General features: G+C 38.9%; 1 protein-coding gene across 5 annotated transcripts in view; it reads right to left on the minus strand.

Annotated features, from left to right (window-relative positions):
* The window catches only part of Sik2 (salt inducible kinase 2), a 119,489-nt gene that overhangs the window by 39,182 nt on the left and 66,563 nt on the right, over positions 1-13,744 (minus strand). For all 5 annotated transcript variants that reach the window (XR_379116.2, XM_006510267.3, XM_017313332.2 and 2 more), the window contains exon 4: positions 6,591-6,752. Coding sequence is in view for 4 of the 5 variants with exons in the window: in XM_006510267.3 (XP_006510330.1) it covers positions 6,591-6,752 (162 nt within the window). In the remaining variant the exon portion in view is untranslated. The remainder of the gene's footprint in view (positions 1-6,590; positions 6,753-13,744) is intronic.

Raw genomic sequence — 13,744 nt, forward strand, 5'->3', positions numbered from 1 at the left:
ATTCCTAGGCATTAGCCCACCCTACTGGGCAGATTTTCTGCAGCTCAGTGAAGATGTACTGTTCTTGTAGTGATGCTATGTAGACAAACTGATGATTTCATAATTCCTAATAATGATTCTACAGAATTCCTAAGTTTATACAAGTAATTTTGAGCCCTCTGTAATATTAAAGCTGCAATGAGGGCTCTGTAAACCTTCATGTGTCATGAGCTAATTGCCTAAGAGAGAAAGCAGACTTACTTACAATCAGGGAATGCATTCCTTCTGGGCTGGGTATGAAACCATTACCTGATAACTAAACACTGTAAACTGAGAATGAACAATTTATTTTAGGTGTAAAGACAAAAATTAAATATTATCTGGTTTATCTGTACAAAACCTCAAAATTAATAAGACACTAGGTAGATGACTTGCCTTGTGAAAAAACCATGCTAACTTAGACATAAGAATTATTGTTTTAAACTCTTAATGAACTTTCGGAGCTAATGGCAGATAATAAATGTTTAATTAGACAACTACTAAATACATGTAAACATTTCTGTTGTAACTCTTTATTCAATTTATGATTTGAATCTATGTTTGAACTTGTGAACTTTTAAAAAAAATAGATGTTCAGAATACCATGTGATCATGTATCCTGAAAAAGTACAAGAGCTAGGAATAATGAGAAGGTGAGAGCAGAAAAAGAGAAAAAGCAGAGAGAGCAGGCAGGCTTCTTACTAGACACATTTTTTCTTAACACCAGATTTCTTCTTACTGACGAGGACAGGGTTTTTTCATATTCAATGAAAAGATAGAAGTTTTTCTTTCTCTAAGCAATAAAGGTTGGAGTTTACTTTTATCCAGAATGAGGGAGTTCTTTCTGTGCTGGCACTTGCTCAATGAAACCTCCTTGTGGGGGCTTTTGCTCCATCCACCAAATATGTGTATACATAAGTATAGGTGTATATATGTAAGTATACATATATACTTGTGGAGAGGATGAGACAGGCAGTCGGGCCCAACATGAATGTGCGTATGAATGTGTGTGTGTCTATGAATATTTACCTATGTAACACTTGTTTTTCCTGTGAGCGTGACTTTCTTTTCCTGGCTCACAAAGAGTTAATTGCTGCAGGCCTCCCTCTCACCTGGCCAGAGAGAGAGAGGTGTGGCTCCCAGGCAAATAGAGAAGGGAACTGGAACAATCCTTACTTAACTCCCCTCTGCTGCTAGCAAGAATTAATTACCAAATGTATATGTATATGTATACCTGTCTGTCTGTCTGTTTGTCTTTATGTAGGTACACTAAGAGAAGAGTTCAGAGTTTCTCACTAGAGATTCTTGCCAGCACCAAATATTTAAGTTTTGCTATATCAGCAGTATTGACCCCATGAAGAATGAGCTCAAACACTTCCTGATTGGTGATGCTTCCCTGGCTTCTCAGAGTGACTGATGGTCCCTCCTTATGTTCCTGTCCTACTTGGGACATAGTTACACCCTTGCCACTTTTTTAGGTGGTTCAGGGAACTGAACACAGGGCTTTGCATGTGCTAAGCAAATGCTCTATCACTGAGCTCTATATAACCCCAGCTCAATACATATCATTTTTCTGTACTTACAACCTGAGATAATGCTGTGAAATAATTTATACATATCACATATTTAGCATAGCATAATGCCTGGCATATATTTTACCATATATGAGTGAGTTTTGAGTATGTGAATTAAGAAATCAACTTTTTTCTTTTTTCTTGGATATTTTCTTTATTTACATTTCAAATGTTATCCCCCTTCCTTGTCGTCCCCCCCCCCTCCTGGAAATCCCCTATCCCATCCTCCCTTCCCTTGCTTTTATGAGGGTGTTCCTCCACCTACTCACTCCCACCTCCCTGCCCTCTATTCCCCTACACTGGGGCATCTATCAAGCCTTCATAGGACCAAGGACCTCTCCTTCCATTGATGCATGACAAGGCCATCTTCTGCTACATATGCAGCTGGAGCCTTGTGTACTCCTTTGTTGATAGCTTAGTCCTTGGGAGCTCTGGGGGGGTCTGGTTGGTTGGCATTGTTGTTCTTTCTATGAGGTTACAAACCTCTTCAACTCCTTCAGTCCTTTCTCTAACTCCTCTATTGGGGACCCCGCGCTCAGTCCAATGGTTGGCTGTAAGCATCTGCCTCTGTATTTGTAAGGCTCTGGCAGGGCCTCTCAGGAGACAGCATATCAGGCTTCTGTCAGCATACACTTCTTGGCATCCACAATAGTGTCTGGGTTTGGTAACTGTATATGGGATGGATCCCCAGGTGGGATAGTCTCTGGGTGGCCTTTCCTTCAGTCTCTGATCCACACATTGTCTCCGTATTTGCTCTGGTGAGTATTTTGTTCTCCTTCTAAGAAGGACCGAAGCACTCACACTTTGGTTTTCCTTCTTCAGTCTCACGTGGTCAGTGAACTGTGTCTTGGGTATTGAGAGCTTTTGGGCTAATATCCACTTATCAGTGAGTGCATACCATGTTTGTTCTTTTGTGATTGGGTTACCTCACTCAGGATATTCTCTAGTTCCATCCATTTAACAAAGAATTTCATGAATTCATTGTTTTGATGTACCACGTTTTCTGTATCCATTCCTCTGTTGAGGGATATCTGGATTCTTTCTACCTTCTGGCTATATTAATCCTGCCAATCCATGAACATGGGAGATCTTTCCATCTTCTGAAATCTTCTTGGATTTCTTTCTTCAGAGACTTGAGTTCTTGTCATACAGATCTTTCACTTGCTTGGTTAGAGTCACACTAAGATATGTAATATTATTTGTGACTATTGTGAAGGGTGTCGTTTCTCCAATTTCTTTCTCAGCCTCTTTATCCTTTCAGTAGAGGCAGGTTACTGATTTGGTTGAGTTAATTTTATATCCAGCCACTTTGCTGAAGTTGTTTATCAGCTTTAGGAGTTCTCTGGTTGAATTTTTGGGGTCACTTAAGTATATGAGTTGAGTATAAACTTTTGTAGTAGGATCTGATGAGTTTTTGGATTTCCACAGTTTCCGTTGTTATGTCTCCCTTTTCATTTCTGATTTTATTACTTTGGATACTCTCTCTGTATCCTCTGGTAAGTTTGGCTAAGGGTTTATCTATCTTGTTGATTTTCTCAAAGAACCAGCTTCTGGTTTTGTTGATTCTTTGTATAGTTCTTTTTGTTTCTATTTGGTTGATTTCAGCCCTGAGTCTGGTTATTTCCTGCCGTCTCCTCCTCTTGGGTGCATTTGCTTCTTTTTGTTCTAGAGCTTTCAGGGTGCTGTTGAGTTTCTTTTTAGAGGCACTTAGAGCTATGAGTTTCCTCTCATCACTGCTTTCATTGTGTCCATAAGTTTTGGTATGATTTTCATTCTAAAAAGTCTTTAATTTCTTTATTTCTTCCTTGACCAAGTTATCATTGAATAGAGCATTGTTCAGCTTCCATGTATATGTGTGTCTTCCATTGTTTTTGTTGGAATTTAAGACCAGTCTTAGTCCGTTGTGATCTGATAGGATAAATGGGATTATTTCAGTCTTCTTGTATCTGTTGAGGCCTGTATTGTGACCAATTATATGGTCAATTTTGGAAAAGGTACCATGAGGTGCTGAGAAGAACATTTATTCTTTTGCTTTAGGATGAAACGTTCTATAAATATCTGTTAGATTCATTTGGTTCATAACTTCAATTAGATTGATTCACTGTGATTCTGTTTAGTTTCTGTTTCTATGATCTGAAGATTGCTGAGAGTGGGGTGTTGAAGTCTCCCACTATTTTTGTGTGGGGTGCAATGTGTGCTTTGAGCTTCAGTAAGGTTTCTTTTATGAATGTGAGTGCCCTTGCATTTGAAGCATAGATGTTCAGAATTGAGAGTTCATCTTGGTAGATTTTTCCTTTGACTAGTATGAAGTGTTATCTTTTTTGATAACTTTTGGTTGAAAGTTGATTTTATTGGAAATTAGAATGGCTACTCCAGGTTGTTTCTTGGGATCATTTGCTTGGAAAACTATTGTCCAACCTTTCACTCTGAGGTAGTGTCTGTCTTTGTCACTGAGGTATGTTTCCTGTATGCAGCAAATGCTGGGTCCTGTTTATATATCCAGTCTGTTAGTCTATGTCTTTTTATTGGGGAATTGAGTCCATTGATGCTAAGAGATATTAAGGAAAAGTGATTGTTACTTCCTGTTATTTTTGTTGTTAGAGGTGGAATTAAGTTTATGTGGATATTTTCTTTTAGGTTTGTTAAAAGAAGATTATTTTCTTGCTTTTTTAGGCTGTACTTTCCCTCCTTGTGTTGGCGTTTTCCATTTATTATCCTTTGAAGGGCTGAATTTGTGGAGAGGTATTACGTAAATTTGTTTTTGTCATGGAATTATCTTGGTTTCTCCATCTATGGTAATTGAGAGTTTTGCTGGGTATAGTAGCCTGGGCTGGCATTTATGTTCTCTTAGGGTATGTATGACATCTGCCCAGCATCTTCTAACTTTCATAGTCTCTGGTGAAAAGTCTGGTATAATTCTGATAGGTCTGCCTTTATATGTTACTTGACTTTTTTCCCTTACTGCTTTTAATATTCTCTCTTTGTTTAGTGCATTTGGTGTTTTGATAAATATGTGACAGGACGAATTTCTTTTCTGGTCCAGTCTATTTAGAGTTCTCTAGGTGTCTTGTATGTTCATGGGCATCTCCTTTTTTTAGGTTAGGGAATTTTTCTTGTATAATTTTGTTGAAGTTATTTACTGGCCCTTTAAGTTGGGAATCTTCATTCTCTTCTATACCTATTATCCTTAAGTTTGGTTTTTCTCATTGTGTCCTGGATGTTTTGAGTTAGCAGCTTTTTGCATTTTACATTTTCTTTGACTGTTGTGTCAATGTTTTCTATGGTATCTTCTGCACCTGAGATTCTCTCTTCCATCTTTTGTATTCTGTTGGTGATGCTTGAATCTATGACTCCTGGTTTGTTTCCTAGGTTTTCTAACTCCAGGGTTTTTTCCCTTTGTGATTTTTTTATTGTTTCTATTTCCATTTTTAGATCTTGGATGGTTTTGCTCATTTTGTTCACCTGTTTGTGTTTTCCTGTAATTCTTTAAGTAAGGGATTTTTGTGTTTCCTCTTTAAGGATTTCTACCTGTTTACCTGTGTTATCCAGTATTTCTTTAAGGGAGTTATTTATGTCCTTCTTGAAGTCCTCTATCACCATCATGAGAAGTGATTTTAGATCAGAGTTTTGTTTTTCTAGTGTGATGGTGTATCCAGGACTTGCTATGGTGGTGGAAGAATTGGGTTCTGGTGATGCCAAGGGACCTTGGTTTCTATTGCTTATGTTCTTACGTATGCCTCCCGCTATCTGATTATACCTAGTGCTACTTGCCCTTGCTATATCTGACTGGAGCCTGTCCTTCCTGTAATGCTGGTTCTGCCAGAATTCCTCAGAGTCCAGCTGTCTCTGTGATCCTGAGATTCTGGGTGTGTCAGAGTTCCTGGGAGTTCAAGCTGCCTCTGCGACCCTGAGATCCTAGTGTGACCAAGCTCCTAGGAGCCTAGGATCCTGGGATCCTGGGTGAGTTAGAGCGCCTGGGATTTGAGCCTCCTCTGGGTGCTGTGGAACTGGCTACTGAGTTTGTGCCCAAGGTAAACTGGTGCAGACTGGATGGAACCCAAGCCACTGGTTGGGCGGGGTTCCTGCGTCCCTGGACCCTGCTGGTTCCAGTTACTCCTGGTGGTTTTGGAACAGATGTTGTTTTCTACTCAACCCTGATTCTACCTCACATTATCAACTTTAATCCTAGCATTTGGGAAACAGAGGCAGGTAGATCTCTGTGAGTTCAAGGACAGCCTGCTCTAGTGAGTTCCAGGCCAGCCAGGGTTACATAGTAAGACAGGAGAGAGAGAGAGAGGGAGAGAGAGAGAGAGAGGGGGAGAGAGAGAGAGAGAGAGAGAGAGAGAGAGAGAGAGAAGAGAGAAGAGAGAAGAGAGAGAGGGGGGAAGAGAGATGAGAGAGAGGAGAGAGAGGAGAGAGAAGGAAGGAAGAAAAAGAAACTCACATCATGAAATCTAAAGAGCTGGATATGGTGGTAGATGCTTGTAATCTCACAACTGGGGAAGCAAAGGTAGGAGAACCACCAGGTGGCCCGAGCTACATAATGTGCTTGAAACCAGCTTGGGCTATATGAGATCCAATACTCTGTCTCAAAAACGATAAAAAACAAACAAACACAGAAGACAACACACACATACACAGAAATGTGTGTGATGTGTCTCTCTGTGTCGTTCGTCTTCTGCTGCCATCACCTCCTTTGTCTGCATCCTCACTGGACCAGCACTTCTGGCCCTCTCGAGCCTTCTAATCAGCTTCACATTGACAAACAACCTGTTTACAGAACCTCCCAAGAAATTTAGATGCCAACTCAGATTCCCCCAAGTACAGTCCTGTCACTTTATACATTGAAAGAGAACCTATTTTCTTTCTTCATAATCACACATAGGACTAAGAGGTAACTCTATCTTGCTAAAGCCCAACTGCCTGCAGGGCTCTTTCCATACACTCAGGACAATGGCTTTCACTGGATCATTTCCCAGGCAGGTACATCCTACTTACCTGCTATTTTGATATTCATGTTGTTATCCAGCAGGAGATTTTCAGCCTTCAGGTCTCTGTGCACTACCTTCCGGCCATGGCAATAATCAACAGCAGACAGAATTTGCCAGAATTTTCTCCTGGCTTCAGATTCATTTAATCGGCCATGATTAGCAAGATAATCTGTAAAAGAAGAGAATATTTAAAACTATTCACAACAATAGAATAAGCTCAGGTAAAACTTTTGACTTTTTTTTAATGAAAAAATGAAAATTCAAATAACACAAAAAAAACATGTTTCCCAAGTTTCTTGCCTTTGGAGAAGTAACCCCAACCAAATTTCATAGGTTCAACATAAATTCCAAGAGCCCAATATCAGATAACAGCAGGGGTGGCACAATGGTCACACCACATCTTAAAGTAAGTTTTATTTTATTTTTTTCTGCCTATGTACTCTCTGCTAATTTGCTAAAGATATATTGTTTCTTCACAACATATTTAAATAAAAGTCTTCCAAGGCAAAGAACATGAATGAATTCTCTGATATACCAGAGAAGGGATGCCATAAGCATTACTTTCATTGTAAGACCTAGACATAGTTTCAATAATTCAAACCCTGATCTGCTCAAAGAAACAATTCTGATCTACCCAAGAGCAGATAGACTTGTTTTTGTAACTATCATGTAACTGTACAGCCATGCAAACGACTGTAATAATTTTACAGGATGAATGTGCTATCTTTGTTCAGTGTTACAATCTTTATTAAAACAGTTTAACTGAAAATTAATTCTACACTATGTACATGACTTCAATAAAACTAAATGCTACAACCTGAAGAGATGAAAGCCTTCTAAAATCTTTTTGGGAGGGGACCAACATAAATTTTGAAAAAAAAAATTAATGTAATTTTCTTCAGTAAAGACACATTAGTGGCTGTCTTAAGATTACTATTTCTATGATGAGACACTATAACCAAAAGGAACTTGGAGAAGAAGTTTATTTGGTTTACATAGCCTGAATCATAGTACACTGAGGGACTAAGGGAGGAACTCAAACAGGGCAGAAACCAGTAGGCAGAAGCTGATGCAGAAGCCATGGAGGAGTGCTGCTTACTGGCTTGCTCATCATGGCTCACTCAGCCTGCTTCCCAGGATCACCAGCCCAGAGATGGCACCATCCACAATGGGCTGGTCCCTCCCATATCACTAATGCATTAGTCGGGTCTTATAGAGTCATTTTCTCAATTGAGGCTCCTTTCTTTTCTGAGGCTCCTTGACTCTTGCTGTGTCAAGGTGACATAAAGTAGCCAGCACAGTGATAACATTCACACATTTCTCTGCCCTATGATTATTTCTTTTTAGAATTCATTTAAGACCTCACAGTTAGGGGCTGGAGAGATGGCTCAGTGGTTAAGAGCACTGACTGCTCTTCTAGAGGTCCTGAGTTCAATTCCCAGCAACCACATGGTGGCTCTCTACCCTCCGTAATGAGATAGAATGCCCTCTTCTGGGGTGTGTGAAGCTACAGTGTACTTATATATAATAAATAAATAAATTAAATTAAAAAGAGTTCACAGTTTACAAAGTATGTTGATGCCATACTATTTCATATCCTAAAAACCTCTATGATAATGTTTGGTAATTCCAATATTATGAATATCAAAGCTGAAGATAAGTACAGTTCAGGAAAGTCAATGATTTGATCTGGTACCATAATCTGGGACTATTTTATTATCTCTTATAGACGCTTACTGAAACCCTAACCATCCTTTCAGAATCTTGCTCAAGTGTCACTTTACCCTTAGTAGTCTTGTATCATTTTAGGTAAAGAAAATCTCTCTTCTCTGAGTCTTAGTTACTGTTCCATTTTACTGTGATTACAATCAAGACAATGTATAAAAGAAAGCATTTAATTGGGAACTTGCTTACATTTCAGAGGGTTAGTCCATGATCATTATGTCAGAAAACATGGTAGCAAGCAGGCCAGCATGGTGCTGGAACAGCAGTTGAGAGCTCACACATCTGAACCACAAGCTCATGGAAGAAAGAGGGAGACTGGGCCTGATATGGTCTTTTGAAACCTTAACCCCTTGTTTGGTTAGAGTCACACCAAGAGACTATATTGTTTGTGATTATTGTAAAGGGTGTCATTTCTCTAATTTCTTTCTCAGCCTGTTTACCCTTTGAGTATAGGAAGGCTACTGATTTGTTTGAGTAAATTTTATATCTAGCAGATTTGTTGAAATTTTTTACCAGTTGTAGGAGTTCTCTGGTGAGTTATTGGGGTCACTTAAGTAGACTATCATATCACCTGCAAAGAGTGATAGTTTGACTCCCTCCTTTCCAATTTGTATCCCCTTGACTTCCTTTTGCTGTCTAATTGCTCTGGCTAGAACTTCAAGTACTATACTGAATAGATAGGGAGAGAGGGCAGCCTCCTCTAGTCCCTGATTTTGGTGGGATTGCTTCAAGTTTCTTTCCATTCAGTTTGATGTTGGCTAGTGGTTTGCTGTATATTGCTTTTACTATATTAAAATTGCTTACTATATTAAGGTATGGGCCTTCAAGTCTCTGAAGAAAGAAATTGAAGCCTCAGAACATGGAAAGATCTCCCATGCTTGTGGATCAGCAGGATTAATATAGTAAAAATGGCCATCTTGCTGAAAGCAATCTACAGATTCAATGCAAACCCCATCAAAATTGCAACTCAATTCTTCATAAGAGTTAGAAAGAGCAATTTATAAATTCATCTGGGGTAATAAAAAACCCAGGATAGTGAAAACTATTCTCAACAAAAAAGATCTTCCAGGGAAATCAGCATCCTGGACCTCAAGCTGTACTACAGAGCAATAGTGATAAAAACTGCATGGTATTGGTACAGTGACAGGCAGGTAGATCAATGAAATAGAATTGAAGATTCAGAAATGAACCCACACACATATGGTCACTTGATCTTTGACAAAGGAGCTAAAACCATCCAGTGGAAAAATGACAGCATTTTCAACAAATGCTTCAAAACAAATGGTTCAACTGCAGTTAGCATGCAGAAGAATGCAAATGGATCCATTCTTATCTCTTTGTACAAAGCTCAAGTTCAAGTGGATCAAGGACCTCCACATAAAACCAGATACACTGAAACTAATAGAAAAGAAAGTGGGGAAGAGCTTCGAGCACATGGACACAGTGGAAAATTTCCTGAACAGACACTAATAGTTTATGCTCTAAGATCAAGAATTGACAAATGGGACCTCATAAAATTGCAAAGCTTCTCTAAGGCAAAAGACACTGTCAATAGGACAAAACGGCAACCAACAGATTGGGAAAAGATCTTTACCAATCCTACATCCAATAGAGGGTTAATATCCAATATATACAAAGAACTTAAGAAGTTGGACTCCAGAGAACCAAATAACCCTATTAAAAATGGGGTACAGAGCTAAACAAAGAATTCTCAACTAAGAAATACTGAATAGCCAAGAAATGTTCAACATCTTTAGTTATCAGGGAAATGCAGATGAAAACAACCTTGAAATTCCACCTCACACCCATCAGAATGGCTAAGAACAAAAACTCAGGTGACAACAGATGCTGGTGAGGATGTGGAGAAAGAGGACCACTCCTCCACAGCTGGTGGGGTTGCAAGCTGGTACAACCACTCTGGAAATTAGTTTGGCGGTTCCCCAGAAAATTGGACATAGTCCTACCGGAAGACCCAGCTATACCACTTCTGGGCATATACCCAGAAGATGCTCCAACATGTAATAAGGACACATGTTCCACTATGTTCATAGCAGCCTTATTTATAATAGCCAGAAGGTGGAAAAGAACCCAGATGTCCCTCAACAGAGGAATGGATACAGAATATGTGGTACATTTATACAATGGAATAATACTCACCTATTAAAAACAATTAATCCATGAAATTCTTAGGCAAATGGATGGAACTAGAAAATATCATCCTGAGTGAGGTAACCCAATCACAAAAGAACACACATGGTATACCTCACTGATAAGTGGATATTAGCCCAGAAGCTCAGAATACCCAAGATACAATTCACAGACCTCATGAAGCTCAAGAAGAAGGAAGACCAAAGTATGGATACTCTGGTCCTTCTTAGAAGGGGAAACAAAATACCCATGGGAGGAGATACAGAGACAAAGTATGGAGCAGAGACTGAAGGAAAGACCATCCCAGAGAGTGCCCCATTTGGGAATCCATCCCACATACAGTCACTAAACTCAGACACTATTATGGATGCCAACAAGTGCTTGATGACAGGAACCTGATAGAGCTGCCTTCTGAGAGGCTCTGACAATGCCTGACAAATAGAGAGATAGATGCTCTCAGACAACCTTTGGACTGAGCACAGGGTCCCCAATGAAGGAGCTAGAGAAGGGACTAAAGGAGCTGAAGGAGCTTGCAGCCCCATAGGAGGAACAACAATATGAACCAACCAGTACCCGCAGAGCTCCCAGGTACTAAACCATCAACCAAAGAGTATACATGGAGCAAACCTTGGCTCCAGTTGTATATATAGCAGCCTTGTTGGACATCAATGGGAGAAGAGGCACTTGGTCCTGAGAAGGCTTGATGCCTCAGTGTAGGGGAATGCCAGGACAGGGAAGTGGAAGTGGGTGAGTTGGTGAGCAGGGGGAGGGGGATAGGATAGGGGGTTTTTGGAGGGAAAACCAGGAAAGGGGATAATATTTGAAATGCAAATAAAGAAAATTTCTAAAAAAAAAAAAAAAAAAAAAAAAGAAAAAAGAAAACAAACAACCCCCCAAACCTCAACTTTACCCTGAGTGACACTCCTCCTCCAACAAGGTCACATCTCCTAATCTTTCTTAAAGAGTCCACCAACTTGGAACCAAATTACATTCAAATATATGAGCCTATGGGGGCCATTCTCATTCAAAATACCACAAAAAAAAAAAAAAAAAAACAACTCCTTATCCGACATCACACTCTGAAACACTGTAATTCTCATATATATAAATATCCCAGTGTATACATGCTACACCCTTAATAGTAACACACTGTGCCTTGAAAATATCCGTACATCTGAGCATTTTGAGAAAACAAATGAAGCTTTTCTCTATTATAATATCTACACTTAGCACTATACAAAACACCATAAAATTTAGTCTTTTAAAACAAAATAAGCCTTGTTTTATTTTAAGAAAAAAAGCCCATAATTGTCTTTTCTTCTCTGCTTTTTACTTAAGAACATTTACTTTCACTTTAAACTTTATAGACCCTCCCTTCTCCTTTAGTTTGTTGTAGACAATGTTTTAAATATGTATTCAATTTGTATTAAGTATGTATTACATATGTCTCACATTTAATATAATTATTTACTATAACTATTAGCCTTTCCACTCATACTGTAAAAAAATGAGAGTAACTATAACCTACAACTATTCTACACATTATTATTCTGCACATTGCAGGCCTTAAGTGTAAATGGATATTTTATCTATTCTACATTTGTTAGTATCAGTAACTGAAATTGCAGGCTTACAACACTTCACTTTGCCTTTATAGCCTACACAATAGTCATCTACAATTCTGAAGGAAATGAAAGGATCACTTAAGAATATAAAGAATTTCTGGTAAAGATAATGGCCTTAAACTCAGAGATTCACCTACCTCTGTCTCCTGAGTGTTGGGATTAAAGGTGTATGCTTAATACTATCGAGTTTCTATTTGACTTTTTAAAAAATTAATTTTCCTAAAAGACCTTGATTCTTAATATTAACTTAAAGTAACTGTTCTATCCTAAACATCAAATAATCTCAAAACAGCTGAACTAATATTCCTACTAACAATATGATTAGTGAAATTTACAAGCTAACATTTCTATGAAGTTTTTTTTTTTATCTTGAGATAACGCTGTCCTACAATATGGAGTCTTTAACTATTATGCTTCAAAAACACTTGAAAGAAAGGTGTGGGGATGTAGCTCAGTGACAGAGCTCATGCCAGAACAGGCATTGGGCTTCAACCCTGCACTCACTAAAGTTAAATACAGTTCATTAAAAAGTTTGTGCAGAACACTTCTAATGAGAGAAACACAGCTGTGTACGTTTTCAGGAATCAGAAATGAATTCTTTCTAGTTTTAATCTGTTTAAATCCCTTGATACTTAGTAAGGCCAATATTAAAGCTAGATGACATGATATAATTGGAAGTCTTCCATCTTGGTTTCCCTCCTCTGTCTACAGGTTACTTTTTGGTTTGGAAGTTTTTTGGTGTTTTATAAGAAAAAAAAAAAGCCCATAATTGTCTTTCCTTCACTTTTACAAAAGAACATTTACTCTCACTTTAAACTTTACAGAACCTCTCTTTTCCTTTAGTTTGCTGTAGACATTTCTCATATTTAATATAACTGTGGCAAAAACTGAGGGCTCAGGCATGGTGTGGTGGCCTTTACTTTTAACTTCAGCTCTTGAAAGTGGGGTCAGGAGGATCAGGATGGAAGGTCAAGACCAGGCTTGTCTACAGGAAGTCCTGTCTCAACCCCACTCCAACACATTCTCAAAAATGAGGGGAAGCCAGGCTGACAGAATTAAAAACCTGTTACAGCTGCTGATCATGTGATCCTGAGCAAAACCCAATCTCTACAACTCTCCATTTCCTCCTCCAAACGGAGATTCATAAGAGAATACTTACAAGGTTATAAAAAGATTGTTTAAAAACCTTGGTTTAGATTCTGACACATAAAAGTCCACCAAAAAGCATTACTCCAACGCTGACTTACTCTTGTTGCTATTACACTACCAGGGTTGCCGCTGGCCACCTGTCTTTTCTACCTTCCTCTTCTACCCAGCCTTCCCTTGTGGTTTCTATGCTTCCCACCTCACTGAAATTGCTTTCAAGTCAAGGGCACCCCCTACCCCCAGGCTAAAGCCATAAAGACCTTTCAGTTACACTCCACACTTAGCTGTTCTCCAACAAAACTACCTCCCCTGTTGGTTCTGGATTTACTTGGTCCTTCTCCATTTCTTTAACTAACTTGCTCTCACTAACTTGCTCTCACAAGAAGCTACCATGTTGTAGTCTGGGCCTTCATCTCTTCCTTCTTTAACACAACATTTCCAAGGTCCATCCCCAGTCTAGTACACTATCTTGGAATTTTTAACCAGGATTTACTTTTATTTTCTGTGTGTATGCCAA

The sequence above is a fragment of the Mus musculus genome, chromosome 9 (genome assembly GCF_000001635.26).
Source record: "Mus musculus strain C57BL/6J chromosome 9, GRCm38.p6 C57BL/6J".
Lineage (NCBI taxonomy): Eukaryota > Metazoa > Chordata > Mammalia > Rodentia > Muridae > Mus > Mus musculus.